At 34.6% G+C, this 20,212-nt stretch overlaps 3 protein-coding genes across 4 annotated transcripts in view; 2 read left to right on the top strand and 1 right to left on the bottom strand.

Annotated features, from left to right (window-relative positions):
- Positions 1-20,212, bottom strand: part of LOC128226482 (protein YIPF5-like) — an 81,208-nt gene that overhangs the window by 38,378 nt on the left and 22,618 nt on the right. Inside the window, exons 1-4 of one of the 2 annotated variants that reach the window (XM_052936372.1) lie at positions 14,882-14,888; positions 12,532-12,659; positions 4,278-4,447; positions 2,111-2,145 (exon numbers count right to left, since the gene is read on the bottom strand). In XM_052936372.1, coding sequence (XP_052792332.1) covers positions 2,111-2,145; positions 4,278-4,447; positions 12,532-12,641 — 315 coding nt within the window. In that variant the 5' untranslated portion in view covers positions 12,642-12,659; positions 14,882-14,888. Of the gene's footprint in view, positions 1-2,110; positions 2,146-4,277; positions 4,448-12,531; positions 12,660-14,881; positions 14,889-20,212 lie in introns of those variants that run through there. The other variant, XM_052936371.1, reaches the window with a different exon arrangement.
- On the top strand, positions 5,414-8,564 carry LOC128226480 (uncharacterized). The gene is made up of 3 exons (XM_052936368.1): positions 5,414-5,494; positions 5,986-6,047; positions 6,510-8,564. Exon 3 carries the CDS (start codon positions 6,513-6,515, stop codon positions 8,562-8,564), a length of 2,052 nt encoding a protein of 683 aa, XP_052792328.1. The 5' UTR covers positions 5,414-5,494; positions 5,986-6,047; positions 6,510-6,512.
- On the top strand, positions 8,660-9,920 carry LOC128226483 (uncharacterized). Its single transcript, XM_052936373.1, has one exon. It carries the CDS (start codon positions 8,737-8,739, stop codon positions 9,355-9,357), a length of 621 nt encoding a protein of 206 aa, XP_052792333.1. The 5' UTR covers positions 8,660-8,736; the 3' UTR covers positions 9,358-9,920.

Below are 20,212 nucleotides of genomic sequence, written 5' to 3'. Positions count from 1 at the left end.
AAGTTAACCGAAGCATAACATTGTAACTGTTAATGTCTCTTTAAAGCACTTACAGTAGAGTGTATAGCAAGACAATGCCAAAACATTTACTGAATTACTCTGTATGATGAAATGTTCCTGGAGTGGAAATATAAAATTAACCTTTTTTCCATTGATCAAGGAGCAATTAACTTATTATGCAAACACTATGACTTCCCACACAAATGTATTAATTAATTGCCAACTTCATATAAACATCTTTAATAGTTTTCTTTTGGCCCACATTTAGACATTACATGACACAAACCATAACAACACCAAGCCTTTATTTTTCCTTCACTGAACAGAAAGGCTAAAAACAGTCAGAGAAACTTGACTTTTGGATTAACAAGCCCCATTTCTTACACTATTGCATGGAATCAAACATTTTCAAGAAGCCCTGATTTATAAAATGAAGAATTTGAAGAAGCCCAAACAATCATTTTACCAGTGTAGGGCTTAACTTTCGCTAATTTCGACCAGTGTAGAACTGATAGAAACCAGCTTTTTTCAACACATTTATCAATATTATCAGGAGTAGATAAGCTTCCTTTGATTTATTCCTAAAGAATAAGATTGTTACATGTTCAATGGAGGAAATATCTGTTTATGAATTTCATATAAAATATATTTCATACCACATGTAAGAGCTTGGGGATGATGTTAAAATCAATGTATATGCAAAGTTGGATTTATTTCCCAGGCAAAATATCTAACAGGCAATCTAGATTGTTTATTCAGCTAAGTGTTCAATTTGTGCAAATGGCAACCCTATTCAGATTGTTTACAAATTGGTCGGCTCTGGTTTGCATTGGAAAAAAAGAAAGAAAACACACAAAAAAATAATTTGTAAGGGAGATAAATTCAGGACAAAATTATTTAGTACTGCAAAAGTTATTTACCCCTTGAATGCTACTTATTAACGGAATTGCATTTTACAGAATAAAGTTCTATAGTGTTTTATTCTTTTCATTATTAAATGTTAGTAGCTGTTGGTGTATGGGATCATTTTTACCAGTAATTCGCCATAAATTTAGAATATCTGCCACCTTCAGGTATATTTAAAGTTGGTTATGATATATGGAATAATCATCTTGATCATGTGACTGCTATTAACCAATCAGATAGCATACTTTCTGTAGGAGTTAAGATAAAGGGAAAATTACACAAAGTGCTTACTCATTGTAACATGCCTTTTTATTAACACATGACAGTGAATCAAAGCATGGTTATTATGCACCAATCAATTGTTACCACAGCCCCCCCAGGTCCGGGGAATAGTGGGGACTTTGACTTTCGGTCCAGCCAACCCCAGCTAAAATCCCCGCCCTTTGGGGACTAACAGATGGTAAAATCCCCGCCAAATGCCCCTGCACCCCAGGGACCCTAGGTAAGGCCCATTCCCCGCTATATTTAAAGCGAAGACAAAACCACCGCATTCACCTGACTCTGCGGGGCCACCTGAAAAAAACACGGCCCATTTCCCCCAACTATCCCCCCAGACCTGGGGGGGGGGGGGTTACAATTGACTGGTGCATTACATATCCAACCATTGGCTTCATTGTTTGTGATATCAAAAACGGCTGATCTTGATCTATTTTTTTCATTAACATTTCCAGTGCAATGTTTGTACTTCAACTGATATGGTCACTTTATGGAATACACAGTGGCTACCTTCAACCAATTTATAATTTTATTATAAAAAACATATAAAAAGTTATAACGCTGTTCAATATTCAGTACACAGTGGATTTTTCTTCCCATATATGGTGTTGCGGGTTGTGAAGCACTAGAAATCAGTGTTTTACTGGTATCTGACCTATAAAAAACATTCAGGAATTCCCAGCAATCTTAATAAAGATTGAAATCATTTCCATACACATATTGTTTGGAAAGTGTGCTTCACATCAGTTTTCTGAAAATGGTGCCCTTTACTCATGGATATTTGATCAACATTTTTTACCATCAGTTTTACCAGTTTTGAAATCAAGTTCAAAATGCTGTTTCTGGAACGTCGGCAAGCCAAACTATTCTAATTGCACAATAATATGTGACCTTTACTTTGTATGATAGAGTTGTCAACAGCACTTACCTTTTGCACAATGTGGTCAAAGTTTATACCCAGTTCTGAAAGCAGGAAAAATAGATGGATTATGAAATGCTTTTGACATCTCTACCCACCAGGAAACAGCACTCATGTGCATCATAGAGGGCATGGAGGGACACTAATTTGACAGAAATATTATGACGCTATGAAAAAACAAGTGGCCCAAGAGGGCCTATGCTCTACTGGCATGGCTCTGGTGGTCATTTTCAATCCAGAGCATGTACATAGAGTAATAGGCAACAAATATTTAGTTCACTTTTTGTGTTTGGATTAGCTGAAAAAGCTGCATGTTCAACATCTGAGGACAGAAAGTGCTGTAAGCAGATTAGTTGCATGAACTATTTTAATATGTGCCAAGAAAAGGTAATCTGAGGGTAAAAAATATTTGCTTTCAAAACTGTACTCGTGGTCAAGAATTCATTTTTGTAGCTTAAAAAATAAAAAAGTTGGTCAAAAGGTCAAAGTCAAGTCATCCGAGGACAACATTGATGCTCGTTTGCAAAACAGTACACATGGCCAAAATTCCATTGCTGTAGCTTTAAAAATTAAAAATTAAGTCAAAAGGGGGCCAGCTTTTGTCCAAGAGGCATAATTTTTAAATGTTTTGCTAGACGGTCATCATATGATGCTCCACAACAAATATCAAAGTTATGGGCCTTGTGGTTTGAAACAAGAAGATTTTGAAAATATTTCTAAAATAAGTCCCTAAGAATCTTGTGACCCCCGGGGCAGTGCCAGTTTTGAACCAAGGGGCATAATTTGAACAACCATGGTAGTGGACCACTAAAGTAAGCCTTGTTCAAAATAGCAAGGATCTGCATAGCTGTTTCAGACAAAAAGGTTTTGAACATTTCCCAATTTAAGTATACCAAACCTGTAAACCCAGGGGCGTGGCCAGTAATGCCCCCAGGGGCATAATTTGAACAAACATTCACAAGCAATTGTGACTTTACATGTAAACTTGGCTAATATAGACTTCGCTCATGTAGACTTGGCTAAAAATAGACTTAGCTAAAAATAGCATTTTTTTATACTTTCAAGACCCATAATCTAGGCATGCATGGGCGGATCTGGCTGGTTTTCGAAAGGAACCGAGCCTTAATGGTATCCAGATACTGTGCAAGTTTCATCGAGATACAATCAAAACTGAAGAATGCATTGTGTTCACAAGCAATTGTTTACAGACACACTGATTTTTTATACTATCAAGGCCCATAATCTAGGCATGCATGGGCAGATCTGGCTGGTTTTTGAAAGGAACCGAGCTCTAGTGGATATCTAAATACTGTGCGAGTTTCATCAATATACAATAAAAACTGAAGACTGTATCGTGTTCACAAGCAACTGTTTACATACACACGGACACACATCCTACGTACACATTACCATCGCATAAGCTCTTCTGGGCTTCGGCCAGTAGAGCTAAAAATCAAGAATCTGTGATAATACTTTGCATATTTGATACAAAAGCCTGTTCTTAAATTATCTGCCAAAGATAACATTAAATACATTAAAAAAACAGGATTGCTGGAAGTGATGGATGCTTCAAATACGCCCATTTTCTATAAAAAGACAGAAATTGTAATTCATGTGCTGGTAGAAAGTAAATTGTTTTAGCATTATTATACCCAAGTTGGAAAAAAAACTTTATTAATATGCACGATTGGATTATTATAAGTTCTTATGCACTGCCCTTCCTTTAACTGCCATCTATCTATATACCAAGTTTTATTTCAATCCTCTCAGTTGTTTTGAAGGAATCCTCCAGACAAGGTGTGCACCTATTATGAAAAAAGTTGTTTAGGGAAGATAACTTAATAAATATTCATGATAAAGTTATGGTCAAAGTACACTGCACTTCCTCTTATAGCCATCTATTTATATACCAAGTTTTATTTCAATCCTCTGAGTAGTTGTGAAGATATTTCCAGACAAGGATGTGACAGACGGAAGGAAGGATGGACAGACAAAGTGGCAACTATATGCTTTTCCTTCGGGGAGCATAAAACAGGTAAAATAAGTCAACACATAACTTCTAACAGTATGATATAACCAAATCAAACTAAATTATGCTATTTAAACACTATTATTAGAATATTTCTCTGATAATCTTTTTTTTTTTTAAGCAGAAATACCAAGGGAGACAACCCACCTTCCATGAGTGGAGGTTCATCCTCGTAGTTATCCCCAGTTGGCGGAGCAGCAAAGGCAGACTGGTCAGGTGTGAGGATGGACGGGTTGTAGCCCGGCTGACCACTAGACTGACCGTAGCTACTGTCCACCCCGTAGCCCTGCTGGTTGTAATCAAATTGACCAAACTGGCTGCAAATAAAAAAAAACTCATTACAACTTGATCTGATTTTTATGCGCAAAATGTACAGGAAGAATTAAATTCCCATTGTCTAATATATATCAAAATTGTACTAATCATGTCTTCAGTTCCATTTTCATATGTTTTAAACGATCTTTTCATTAGGTTCAATGAGTTTGTTAAAATCATGATAAAATAACCAAACTTTAGTCCAAATGTAATAAAATTATTATAATATTATTTAATATTAATTATACAAACTAGTAAGATATGTTTAACTAAGCCCCATTTATTGTGATATATAAAGGTGTTATTGTATCATATTGTTATAATAAATGCTAAACCTAAAACAATTCATTTTTTAACTTTTGTTGTAAAAGGAATATTAAAGGCAAATTTCTATAGCTAACAAATAATTTGCTTTTATAATTGAATGATCAATGATTTGCATGGTTCCATTTCACAATCACATCCTATTTAATAAGCATAAGATTCTTTGAAAAACTTTAATGATAGATTAAAAAAGATTTAAATAAGGCCACTCTTCAAAAAATGTGATTGCATCAGCCCTGCTTAATCCACCTAATTGGCTGTCAACGAGTTTTTTGACGATTTTTAGACTAAGGCAGACTTGAGCCAGGGATACACATGAAATGTCAAAATAATAAAAAAGTATCCCTGATCGCTCATTATTGTAGCTACAGCACTGCAGACATGCTAAAAATGCCCCATCTCAAATCATGTCAAGTGTAAAACAATTTTATTTTTTTTCCCTTTGTACAGTCAAGTTACCCTTAGCGGATCATAACCAATAGCGGATCACTCTCTTGTTGAATACACGCTATAAAATTAATTTAATTGTATTTTTTTCTGAAAATTGGCAGTTATGTACTTTAAAGTGATTGTGAAAATCACAACAAATATTTTTTTAATCGAACTTCAAAATCATCTGTATCATACGAACATTCGATGCAACTGTTTACGTGACCCAGTTGTTCCGGCCTCAATTTGATTGCAACATGTGCTTTTTCTGAGAACTTTTCGTCCAACTACAATGTGTAAGTGAACAATTTATACATTTTATGAAAGGCCAATATATAACCTCTTAAAAATGCATAACATTATTTTCTTTCATCAATGAATTGTTAGAATTTGGCGGTCATAATTACGTGTGGGTAATTAACCAATAGCGGACCACCATTTTGTTCATGCAGTGAGTCTGAGGGGTTCTCTCAAAATAGTGAATTTGTACCAGTTTGTCATTGCCGATTTTTTTAAACATAAAACAAACATTGCTGGATACTTATATTACTTTAATTATGATTAAAATATGAATTATAACACACATATCTAATTTAGTTTCAAATGTTTGATTTTTTATCCTACATAAATATGATGTACAGTACTGTACTCACTTAATATCATAAAACTGATATTTATCAGCTTTTAAAAGACGCCTGTGTTTTAATTGGTATCAAGAATTGCCACTTCCATAAGTGTATACCATGCAGTTTGTGATTGTATTCAAAATATATTTTGTGTTTTACAGATGAATGAAGATTGAATTTGGGCAGAGTTGACAACATAATTTATTGAGAAGAGTTGGTGGAGGTAAGTAACCATTTGAATCTGGAACAGACCATCACATTTACATTATCATATTGTAGCAGGGTACACTTAAAATAAATTATTTGAAACAAATATCAAAGTTACTCGCTCATGGTTTGTAAAATCTTTAGTTCAAGTTTGGGTGGCCGTGTGGACTAGCCAGCTGTCTTCTACTCTTTCTTCGTTTTACCTGTGTGGGTTTGAACCCCACTAAAACCAAAATACTTTTTTATGCTATTACAGTAACTGTATTTTTTCTGCAATTTTGATATCTTGTAGTAGAGTATAATAATAATAAAATAAGCGTTTTCAGATGCATTACCAGGAAAACTAATTTTTGGTCCATAAAAATTATAAACTCACTTAGATTAATTTGATGGTGCCTTTTTCATATTTAAAGAAATTATCTTTTTTCTGTTATAAAACAAGATGATGATTCAAACTGAAATTCTGATTGTACTGCAGAATATGGGTCCTAAACGACGGGGTGCGGCATCTTCGTGTAGGAGCCCAGCACAGAAGTCAGCCAAAGCCATAGCAAAGAAGTATCGGGGAAAGAAAATGACTCCAGAGAAAGCGGCTAATGTTCGTCGAGCATTATACAGTGTATGTAATGAAAAACTTTCACTAAGAAAAGCAGCTAGAGAATATGGGGTCTCGTATGGGTTTCTTTATAGGAGGTATTCAGGGGAAGTAGACATTGAAAAGATTAAGGGGCTGGAAACTGTCTTTTCATCAGCTGAGGAAAAAAGCATGGCCAAATGGCTAAGTGAAATGGCCCAGCGCGGAATGGGTTTACGCGTTTGTGAGTTCCTTGACTTTGTTCAAGATATAGTCCAAAAAGAAAACAGGCAAACACCTTTTAAAGATGGTAGACCTAGTTACCAGAGGTTTACAGCATTCAAACACAGAAATGGCAACATCATTGACAGAAGGACGGAAACGCCACTGGAGCTGAAGCGGTCAAAATTGTCAAAATCTGTTATTGACGAGTGGTACAGTAAATACAGGAACTTTCTGATAAGCATTGACTGTCTGGACAAACCAAGCCGCATATGGAATGCAGATGAGTCCGGTTTTAACATGGGAAGTGCTTCAGCGAAGGTTATAGGCCCTACAAGGAGAGACCTTGCAGTACCACACATTACTGCAGGAAAGCAGCGCCTAACCGTGATGTATTGCGGCAGAGCAACTGGAGAGATGATGCCACCTTTTTTCGTATTCCCTGAACCTAAACCTAGATCATACAACCCACTGAATGGTTCTTTAGAGGGTAGTGCCATTGCATACACAAAAAAGGGCTGGATGGATTCTAAAACATTCGATAAATTCATTGATCACTTTGATAAGTATGCTGGGCAAGAGCGTCCTGTAGTTTTACTGATTGATAGTGTAGGCAGTCATGTTGACCATACAGTGTTCATGCATGCAAAAGCTAAGGGGATTGAAATATACAGAATTGTACCAAATGCAACACATTTGATGCAACCCCTTGATAAAGGAGTCTTTGGTCCTCTGAAAGGAAAATGGAACTTAGTTTCTAGAAGATACAGCCGTGAAAACCCTGGAAAAACAATTGGAAAGGAGAACTTTGCAGAGAAACTGAATGTAGCATACCTAGAATTCTACAAACCTCTCACTGTAATAAATGCGTTTAAGTCATCCGGCATATACCCAGTTGACTCTATGAAGATCACAAGTGAAATGTTAAAGCCTGGTTTAACATTTTCAGGCAAGTCACTTGTTGAGGAAGAAAAAGCTGTTGTGGTAGTGCATCAGGAAGAATTGCATGAGACAGCAAGAGCAAAAGGAGCTCTGAGTGGATTTGAAGAAACTCTGGCCACTCCTGTTCGTGACAAGTACAATAACAGGATTGAGGAAGGATACGATATGGAAGGCATTTCACCATGTTTTGATGTCTACCGAAAACTCCATAAAAAGGCTCATCCAAGCAAAGCAACTAGTCAGGCAACAGGATTGGACTTACTTGCAGATACTGCTCTGCAAGACAGACATGCTGTACTTCCAGAGGACATGCCACCAAGTTCAAGTTTGATATCACCTGTGTTAAGAGACTTGTTAGTTTTTCCTAAGGCACCGGAATCATTAAAACCTGTTAGAAAGACATTGGTTAACACATTACCTGACAATCTAACCTCATCAGAAAGCATTCGTACCCTTTCACTCAGAGAACTTGAAAAAGTTAAAAGTTTTGCTGAAAGGGAAAGGAAAGCAAGACTTTCGTTCATTAAAAAGAACAAACCACAAAAAAAGGGAAAGTCAAAATCCAATACTCAGAAGGGAAAAATGCCAAAGAAAACTGATCCTGATAATGTACTGACACAGGGCACATCAAAGGAATTTTGTAAAGGGTGTCAAGTGACATGGGATGAAGACATTGAATCAGATAGTGACTGTCTCTGGGTTCAGTGTGACCTGTGTGATGGCTGGTTGCATGCTGAATGTATTTCTGGGTTAATTGACACGAATGAGCAATTCATATGTCCAGATTGCATGTAAAAAGTAAATATTTTTTATTTTATTTAATTTGATGGAAAAGCCTATGTACTTTGTAGCTTGATTGCAGAGGCTCTTGTTAATTAATCATTTACATAATATTGTTTGAAGACACATCAAATTAACATTAAGGTTTATTTATGTATGTTTTTTACAAATTCTGTATTTAATTGAAATGATTTTCTTTCAGGTACCACCACCACCACCTAATATAACTGCCATCAAAGCCAGAAGAGGAAGAGGCCATGATATCTCCACAGACAAGGAAGCCCATGATGAACCACAGTCTTCAGCAAGCTGTTACACATCTATCACATTAGAGAACTCAGTGATAAAGGGGTACCATGTGTACAAGATAAAACCCCCAATAACTGACCCTGTGACAAAGCTTGTTGTAGATAGGGAATATACCAACATCAAGGATAAAGATGCATGCCTTGTGTGGATTCCTGGACTTTCTGAGTTTGATGTCACTTTACATGACATGGTAACCGATGATAAAAGACAGCTGAAGTTGTCAGATATAGCTGCACTTCCAATTGGCCACGTACCACGCATTCTTGCAAGTTGTTTTTACAATGTACTTGATTTGGGTGGACACGTGTGTGCCATCATGACCGGTGAACCGACGCCCAGTTTCCCACCGTGGCCTGCTCCATCTGAGAGTGGTGGTGGCGTTGTGATTCCATGTAAATATGTACTTACAGCAGAAGATGAAGTGAACACTATACAAATGTTAAGAGAAACACTCAAAAAGATGCCCGAAGGTTATGTGATGAAAATAGTTGTTAATTGACATTGATATACTTGTTATTGCCATGAAAATAAGGTGGACTAAAACTGATATATAAAGTAATCAGTTAATTCATATGTCTTGTATTTAGAATTTAATTGGCATAGTTTTGTTTTCAACAAATCTAGTGATAATTCGTTGCTCATTATTTCTCACCTGCAATAGAACTGCTTGATGTTATTGATCAAAGAATCTCCAAATTACAATTTTGATTGTAATAAGTACTTTATATGGGTTGTGGTTTTGTTTAGTTGTTCAATGTTTTATACTCAAAGTAGCTTGAATTTTGATTCAAATTGTTGCATCTTGCCATCAATCTTGTTCACTCCAGTTTTTGTGATGTCTGTGTATTTTGTTCAGGTTTAAGAAATAGATTTACCTCATACTATTTCTAACAGCTTTTAACCTATTACCTCATATCATTGCATAGGATGATAGGTTAGTACCATAATATCAACACCTAGCTCAGGCTAGCTGGTCAAAATTTCTAGTCAACTTGTTATGTGTTTATATATATTTGTTCATATTTTACTTTATAAAATGTCTGTGATTTAATTCTTGATTATGATGTGATTTACTGTGATTCTGTTATCCTCAATCATTGTCAAATTATTTTTAAATGAAAATAAATGATCTCATTCAGAATGAGTTTATTCTATGCATAGAATTAGTAAATCCTTTTCATAAACAGTTCACAGATTTACTAGCACATGTATGCATACACAGTTATTATTCATATCCATTTTGAAAAATTTATACAGTTATAAAAAGTCCAAAAGCTCTCAAAATTAACTGGACCGGAGTGTTTTCAGCTTGAAATTTGTTGAAATTATTTAACAAATCGGATATCTTTAAATACATAAAAGCGATCTCTACGGACTTGACGTGATACAGACCACCGAATAAGCATCCTATCATGATATCACATATAAAATGCATAAAAGAGGGACTAAATATATTTAACAGAAAAGATAAACAAACTGATTGTCAGTTTTGACAGCTAAAATATCGCTTGAGAGAACCCCCAATATCGGAATGTCACGTGATCCGTTATTGGTAAATTTGATTCGCTAATGCCCCATTTACTCGTACATGCAAACAACGGTCAGTTAATCTGTTTCTGCACTGAAATTGAATTATTTTATGTCAATCAAAAGAGGAAATATTTTTCTTTTCAACTGTAAACGTTGCAATCTCAGAATGTAAAACGTTTGTTCAATGCACAGCATTGTTTCCATACTGATCCGCTAAGGGTAACTTGACTGTACCTAACCACTGAATTTAGGCAGGGCAACTGCAAAGAAACATTTTTTTTGGATGGCCTAAAAATCCACAGTGCTAACAATACAGCAACATCTTGTATAAGTTAGCAGCCTGGATACATGTAACAGGAGTGTTATGATTAACTTAGATCTGATTAACTTTTCTTGTGTTAACACAATCATATCATTATAACACAATCTAGCATTAAGTACTAGGATTTTATAATTATAATGTGCACAGCTATTATATAAAGTTTAACTAAAATGGTGTATGTTGTTAAATATAGGAAAAAAAGATCAAGAGCGAGTTCCAGAACGCTTGTGTTATAAAATATTAGCCTTTATAAATGGGGTTTTCAATTAATAGCTACATGGTCACAACTTCCCCAGGAAAAAGGGCCAAAATATAGTAAACATCTTTTTAATCTGTACAAAAAGCATACATTTTTGTTTTGTGTTAATCATTTTAAGTCAAATGAGTTAAACATAATAATGCATTAAAATTTTAAATACGTTCATTCGTACATCTATCAAGTGTTAAGCTATATTGTGCCATGTATAAAGCCAGAATGCTGTGCCTTTAAACACATATATGCACATTCTCTCTTGCAACAAGAGCATACTTTGATTCTTGAGTAATGCTGACCGTGAAAGTTAAACCCTTTTTTACTTCAACAACGACATCAAGGATATGACTCAGCCTTGCCTTTTTTTCTTCGGAAAACAACAACAGATGAAATGGTAAAAATTAATATATGTGGATTTAGGTCTACCAATAGCTAGTAAGGATATCTAAATGTTTGCTGGTTTAAATCTGTTTTGTCTTACCTCCCCTGGTTAAAATCATAAGAAAACTGTCTGAAATTTAACAAACTTTCCTCTCATTATAAGTTCTAGTAAACCTGCTGCCACAAGGTGCTGAAAAAGGTCCAGCAATTAATATAGCACAAGTTTGCAAGCTGTGCCATGGCAAAATGGATGACAGGCTTGCTAACACTATGAATGTAACAAAGCAGGGCTTTCAAACTTATAAGCCAATTTAGACAAATATAAGAATATGGGCCGGTTGATAAGTGAACTCCTGAAGGCCTAAAGAGTGCTAATCACCACTGAAATCACATGTAATGTATCTCCATCTGTTAATGTACTTGTCAAATTGTGCTTTCTCTTGATCTCTTATAAATGACACCAATACATGAACAGTCGAAACTCGATGGCATGTTTATTCAAACTGTTAAACCATTTAAATTTGATAATAATTATAATACCAGTCAAGCAAATCGATTAGCGCCTTGTGCTTAATGAAGCCAAGCAAACAAATCAAGGTGTGAGATTCTTAACTGAACCCGCAAAAAAAAAGACGTCGACCCAAGCAAACAAAACAAAGTGTAAAAATCTTACTTGGGACTGCGAAAATGACTTCAAGCGTGGAGAAATATCGACCCTCAAGATATGGAGCCATCCGATCGAAATTAATATGAACAAAGAGTAAAAAAAAATCTGTCCTTTTAATCTGGTTCAAGCCAACGAGGATATCGAGCCATGAGATACCAAGCCCAACGAGTTTCGACTGTACTGGCTTTTCTACCAAAGAAACAGTTCTGAGCATAATAAGCATGACTACAACAGTACGTGGAGCACCAAAGCCACAAAGCAAACTGCAACTCATGATTAATTTTTAGTTAAAAAGGAGATTACTCAATAATAAATTATGCCCGAGTTGTAGGCTTTCCTGAAAACATGTACCAAGCTTTACTTATCGTCAACAGTTTTGAGCAGTGGCTGAGGTTATAGTTGTTTTTCATGTTGAGGCAGACAACAATCCCGCCAAGACTATGACAGTACTCTTTATAATAATTACTAAATAAGCTTTGATGTAGTTGGCGTGATCAATTTGAATAATTAAAGAACTCACGGATCTTGACCCTGGGCATACCCAGACTGTCCATAGCTTATATCTTGGTTTTGATTTTGGTTGTCATAACCTCCACTGTAAAACCCGTCATCTTGCCCAAATCCAGACATTACTGCTGTGAAGACTAACTGCAATATAATAGAATTATATGTAACTAGTAGTAGTATAAATAGATTTGAAATTTCTTGGTAGCATAATTTTTTTATAATCATGTTCCTACCAACAAATCTGTTTCAACCTTTTTAAATTGTACAAGATATGCATGATTTTCAAACATGTATTTTTAAAAGAATATGCCTTAAGGGGCTACCGTAAATGACTGGTTATAACACACATTTTTTTCTCTCAGTTTCGATGTAAAAAAATGCCTGCATTTTGACATTTTCATTCTGAGGTCGATTTCAGGCCTAAATTGGCTCTTTAGAAATAAGAAATACAGAAAATCAGAATCTGTAATTTTCAACATACAGTATACAACTGACCGATTTATTGTCTGTTGATGACACCCTAATAAAAGTGACAAGATCACAACCATCAGCTTAAGACGACCATTTGCTTGATTCGCTTCAGGGCTGGTGAGAACATACCATGTACGATCAGAAAAATGATAATCAATAATCTTCATCTGAGAACGTTAAGATTATGGCCGATATATTTGCACTTTGATACGTTCTTTATACTTTCCTGTAGGTGTTGACATTTTGAGAACAAACACGTACAATATAAGATTTTGCTTTACAATTTTTTTCATTCTCCACAGGTTGTTGTTTACGATACACTGTCAGAAAGAATATTTTGCTTTGTATTAGTATTGCATGGTTTAAAATAACCGTCACCATTTCACGAAAAAAAATGTCACTGTCAACAAACATGCTGGCCAATGGTGGCAGACAATTTTTTTTTTCAATGCTTCCCATGACCCATAACATAAATTAAAAGTTTTTTCTTGATTTGTCACAGATTTTTTTAATAAATATTCCAATGGTTAAGTGTAAGCCTTGGTAGCACAGCGGATACAACACTGGACTGCAATTTTGGCAACACTTGTTCGAAGCCAGTGTCCGACTCGACTTTTTTTTACATTTTGGTAAAAAAAAAATACAATTATGATATCAACTTTTTTTGGTGCCAATCTGGTGTATAGTCCTTTTAATTGATGCACAAAATATAGGGTGATCACTAAAAAAAAAACAGTAAATCTTAGAATGTCTTTCTCTGTTGCAAAATGATTAAGGGGGCGAAGATTTAAAACCATTGAATTCAATAATTCCAGGTTATGTTCATATATTACCATGTAATTGCAAAAGTAATTTCACACAAAATAAGCATTAAATCTACTTAAAAACATGTTTTACATCTTTATTTAAATTCCGTAAACAAAACTTCAAATGAAACTGACAACAGTTTTCCATATGTGAACTACATAAAAAAAGTGCTGTCTATTTCAAGTACATACCATTATGTTTCGACAGTGAGGCATGAAAAAATCACCTGAAACTCATAATTGTTCTTGGATATTCACTTTGAGTACAAGGAACTGATATGAAATCATATCTAAAGGATTTAGTATGTTTTTATGATCTTTTATAGACATAATACGATTTAACCCAGAATCTCAATCAGAACAAATGGCCGAAAAATGCATCAAAACAATTTGTACGTGAAGGATTTGACGTACAAAAAATCTGTCCACCTAAAATTATTTGGACTAGATTCAAGATAAAATGCGTAAGTATATATGTGTTTGATCATGTACAAATATCGCAGTTAAATGATACCATATTTTTTGGTAATCAAAGAGTGTATTAAGCAAGCCACACTAATTATACAGAATATTAAAGAGATTAAATGACATCGTTACAGGTGGAATACCTTGAACCGCAGAAGTGTCAATTTGCATGTTCATAATTACAAATTTAGATAGTCATAGGTTTGAACTCAGTCAGAAATGGGTAAACAGCCTACATTTACCTTACATAGTGTTTTGAATTATTTATTTGAGACTGAGATAGTGACAACAAGTCGAAATATCTCCAGGTTCGTCAAATTGGTCCTAGCAGAGATCATTAATGGATCTCAACAACTATTTAACAAAAACTGGTTATCGTGAGGGAAAATTCCGTTATTCATAGGTAAATAAAAAGATCCCATATAGATAAATCACACGGAAACATAAGCAAAGAATGTTTATTAATAATGTATCCGAACCAGATCCTACCCGAATTTATAGTCAACAAAATAGTGAAGTTTTAATATTAAAGATAAAATGAACGTGACTTTATTTAAACTTCTATGTTATTGGATTACCCAAGCATATTAAAAAATAAGACATTTGATAAACGTTTAATACCAAAATAACTAGTTGATTTTGCTTCGTTGGCGAAACTGATTTTTACAACGTAAAATAAATTTGCGACCGTGTTTGTCGTAAGGTTATGCACTACTAATTATTTTCCATACATTGTAATGCAAAATAGCTTGGACCGATCCTTCTCCCAGAAAACATACAGTACTTGACATTGGAAAAATGCCATTTCTACCGTTTCACTTTTACATGTATGGCAACCATTGTTTTTCTTAAAATCAATTTAAACATAAGATTTCCATGCCGGACATGTGGGTTTTCTCCAGATATTCCGATTTCTCCCAAAACTTGGCACCGTGAAGACCACACTCTCAGCCTCAGCTTGGCGCTACATCAACGAGAGTGACTTAGTATAAACTATCACTACATTCTTCGTTTTCAATCGTTGTAAAAATGTTAAGCTAATTTAAACTCAATTGGTTTAAACAGTAAAAAGAGTATGTCGCGTTCTCCTAAGAAAATTCACTCACTTTGAAGTTGAGCACCGCCGGCGTTAACTTGATTTACAACTTCAATCAATATTGCATGATCAGGCCGAAAGACATCAGAGTTCTAGTCTAGCATTAATTTTCGATATATATATATATATATATATATATATATATATATATATGAGTAAAGGTAATGGACTGAATTTAAAGTATAACAACTATAATAAATTGTGTGCATCACTCTGAAATAGACTTTAAAAACAAAATATAAATCTGAAGTTGCATTCTCAATCTTAAATATAGAAAGGACATCGTTGAGCACATCATGGTACTTAGTATTTAGCAGTAACGTGGTGATGGCTATTTTTACGAAAACCCCCTTTTCGTTTTTATAAAACTTAATGATTAGTTGCATTGTGCACAGTGCGTACGGTAGTCACTTTCGAATTGGTCTAATATACCCTTTGCGAATTTTTGCTGACAATAACTGTACCACACGTCGTACCCCATTCGTACTTTAAATGTGAAAACCAAAGACAAGACAAGTTCAGCTCAATGCATTTTGTTTGCTAGAACTGTAAGGTCGACCATCATCGAAATGGATTTTCCTAAAAAAACATAATATGCAGTTTTTTGCTACGAAGAAGGACACTCTCAGGCGCAATGCCCTGGAAGACTGTTGGACTTGTACATGGCCGACATCATTGAGGGAAGAAAACCCAATCTAGTTGAGTCAGACAACGAATCACAGGCGTCCGACGGCTCTCTAATAACGGTCGATGGCTACACACGCAACACTGTGGCTGATAATCGGGTAATGACAAAACTGGCGCCGCATTCGCATCTTGAGTATTTTTGTGATATAAGGATCTCAAAGGTATTGCATTTGGAAAACGTTCGAAGACACTGTTTTGACTATTTGGTTTAATAATATTTTATAAAGACAAGTTATAATTTAATCCTTATTGTGTCAATCGTTGTATAAACTTTTAAATGAACTGTATTTCATATCAAATCAAAATGCGTGATAAAAGCTTCAGTTGAAGACATGATTCAATGACTTATACCCCTGAAACCGACATTTTTTCTATGCGCATGCGCACCGGAAGGCGAAAGTACCGGATGATGAAAACACGATAGTACGATGATAAAAACGCGATAGTACGATGATGAAAACACGACAGTACGATGATGAAAACGCAATAGTACGATGGTGAAAACGCGATAGTACGATATTGAAAACACGACAGCACGATGATGAAAACGCGATAGAACGATAATGAAACCACGACAGTACGATGATGAAAACGCGAGTATCGCGTTCCAGATCTACACATTCATAGGCGATGGCCCTAACGGCATTCCGTAAAAACTGCAGCAGAACTTCCAGCACTCGTGGTCCAAACAAAGGGTCTTACCGCAAGGAACATCTATAAAGAATTCACGTTATGTTTAAAGAGGGGAGCTAACACACGATTAAAACTATTCAGTTATATCTGGAATTAAAATGTTGGTACTGTTTTATTGCAAAAAACGCGTTGTAACTATAGCAATGAGTTTTCAACTTGATCTATAAGGAGGAATAATGCTTGTAGTTAATCTTCTGGAGTATGTGAAATGTATATGTAATATGTAAAAGTTAAATGACATTGATTAAAATCATCATGATTAAGAATGGACGGAGTGAGCGCAGCGAAGGGTACTTCTCAATCATTGAGATTTTAATTCAGGTCATCTTACTGACCAAGAATACAACCTCATTGGTTCACACATTGTCAAGGCAAATTCTGAAACAGGGATTTTGTATCGGATGGGTGACAGTGGGCGGACCTTTAAACACCTGCGAAAGTTGAAATTCTTAATGAACAAGCCTATTACTTTATGATTACCTATCAACAATTTCATTAGCTGTAAATGTAGGTTGTATTCTAATAAACATTTAATAAGAAAATTAATATCGAATATCAAAAACTAAATGCATATGGATTAATATGAAAGAAAGATAATATCTGAATTTGAAGGATAGCACTACATACATTTACATATCAGTTGACAACTATTTGTGCTCCAACCAAAAGTCCTTTTTCATGATCTAATTAATAATTGGCTATGTTAATAATTGTATTTTGTATATGTTAAGATGTTACAAAAATGTGAATAGTGACTGTAACTGGCTGTCAATCATTAGAGAAAATGGTTCAGCTTATGAGACTCTGTTATTAATGTTAGAAACTTCATAATCTAATTTTGACGACATTTATATATTACCCTTATTTATTATGGAGAGAAGCAGCTAGCACGTCAACTGGATTACCATTTTGTGAATTGAAGTGTAATATTGAAATGAATGATTATTTGATTGTGCTAGTCAAGAGTCTCGCGATAGATATTTATGCCTTTTTGAGATTTTCTGACATTTTTAATCTGCAGTAAATTCGCTGTGGCCTCTCGATATTTTTTGGCATTTTTTTAAACTTCAAACTGAAGTTCAAATATATATTATATATATATATATATATATATGTATATATATATATATATATATATATATATATATATATATATATATATATATATATATATATATATATATATATATATATATATGTGTGTGTGTGTGTGTGTGTGTGTGTGTGTGTGTGGTGTGCGTGCGTGCGTGCGTGCGTGCGTGCGTGCGTGCGTGCGTGTGTGAAACCAAATTGAAGAATACTCTCTCGCGTGAGCTTCTTTTGAACATTTTTTCACAAGACACAGGTTTATCCTAAAGCCAAACAACTTTATTTCAAATGTGTACACCTAAAGTTGTTTGTGAACTTAAACTGAACTTACTCGGATAGTCAAACAACATGAAATGCCTGTAGTAAGGAACCAGAGACTCTCAGAAACTGGTTTTGGACATGTGGTCAAGCACAATCCTTTTTGAAAAAGAATTGTTCATTATATCAGATATAATATATGTCAATATCATAGAAAAATAAATAATTGTCAAAAAGGTCTTCCAATGAGGGTGTTGCTTTAAAGTCCGGGTCGTCTTTTACTTCATGTACATTTCAACAACCCGGTTACATTCGGAATAATAAACACAAGTATCGTTGAAAGAAAATTTTATATTTTGAAAACTGGGAATTAAATTAAACACGAAACCTTTCACACAGACATTAACTTTTCATTACTTCACATCCGTATATCAATTTTAAAGGCACATCTTTTTTTTAATACGTTATCGTCGTTATTGAATGAACTGAAATGAAATGCGTAGATTTTTTTAATTTCCTGAAAACGTTAAATAAAATCTCAAATATTCACATCATTAAAACATTAAAACATACAAAGGTAAATAGTATTTTATGTTCGTTTCAAGTTTGTTCTGTTGTTACGTGTAGGCTTAACACTTAATGTATTTGCTTTCAGCTGAAAAGATATAATTTATGAATAAGATCAGAAAGTTTCATTATCATGCAATAAATAACTGCCAATTTCATTAAACATTTTTGCGTTATAAATCACCGTCTCCCTCAACAAAGAAGCGTTTAAATTTGTATCAGTATGAATTATATCAAAGTTGTTCATGGAAATCGATCGCCTTCTTATTGCCAGCTGTGCCTTTTGGTTTTAAGTATCAAGTTTCCAACACGTGCGGCTGACTTAAGCTTCCTGAAACTTTAACTTATACAGCACTGTTGAAACGTCATTTTCACACATTCGAATGCGTCACACGTTAACACCTAAAATATATAGACTCACCTCTAAATATAGAGGTACACCTCTATTTTGTATTTCCAAATTTGAGGAGCACCTCTGTTTTCAGAACTGCACTTTTTAATAAAGAGGTGCACCACTTACTTAGATAGAGGTGTGCTTTTTAATTTAGGAAACACATACGAGCTGATAAGATTCGGCGGCTGGTAGCTTAAATTAATAAACGAGCGATTAAAACGAAATCACGGTGAAAAATTCGTTTGTACTATGAGGTAGTGACAAAAGGGGGTACGAATATGCCACAACGCCTACTTGTAATATATTTGTACGAATTTGTCACCCACGTCTGAGGTATTTGTATGAATATATCATGTATATGTGAAAATTACGGTTCAATCCCACAAAACACAGTACATTTCAAAAGGTTTTCAGATTTGATAACGTCAAGGTCTCAATAAAGTCGTCTATGTACGGTCTGGACACACGTATCAGGTAGGTTATATATAAACACATCAGGACATTGAAAGTAATGACACAGATTAAGATAATAACAATGAAAATAAGTACATGCTTCATCATACCTAATTACTAGTCAAGGTGAGTTAAAATGCACCACAGGTCCATCATGTTGCTGATTTACAAGATTACAAAGATAAGATTATGGTATATTATCAGCAATCTGAGATACTTTCGAAAGCTGTTGTACATGGTATTAAAGTTGGGAGGCAGTTAGTTATACGAATGTTGAACTGCATGTACCTTCTAGTTGTCAGTTGTGGGTTCGAATATCCATCTAACTACTAGTTGGTAGTTTGTATTCGAAAATTCAACTACATGTACCTTCTTGTTGGCAATTTTGAATTCGAATAATCAACTACAGTGTAGTAAGATGTTGATATTTAGCTACTCGACCATTTCCACTTCTTCATTTGCGAATATCTAACAACTAATTCAGATTTTGTCATGTTTTATGGTTGAAAGTTACACATGTGAAGAAATCACGTCACAAATATATCTTCCTGACAAACACTGTTTTATTTCAGTATTTTTCTACATTCTGCAAGTTTGATATTCGAAAAACGATATACCCACTAGCGAATGTGAAAACAGTGTTTGTAACAAAGAAACATATGCTAAATGAATAAAAATACAAAAAAATGTTTGATTTCTTTGCATGTGTACCTTT

This window comes from Mya arenaria, chromosome 3, assembly GCF_026914265.1.
Source record: "Mya arenaria isolate MELC-2E11 chromosome 3, ASM2691426v1".
In the NCBI taxonomy this organism is placed as follows: domain Eukaryota; kingdom Metazoa; phylum Mollusca; class Bivalvia; order Myida; family Myidae; genus Mya; species Mya arenaria.
This window is presented reverse-complemented; position numbering and strand designations above follow the sequence as displayed.

Bases quoted from the DNA above. Each gene is read 5' to 3' on its own strand.
- LOC128226480 (XM_052936368.1), top strand. From the start codon at position 6,513: ATGGGTCCTAAACGACGGGGTGCGGCATCTTCGTGTAGGAGCCCAGCA.
- LOC128226483 (XM_052936373.1), top strand. From the start codon at position 8,737: ATGATTTTCTTTCAGGTACCACCACCACCACCTAATATAACTGCCATC.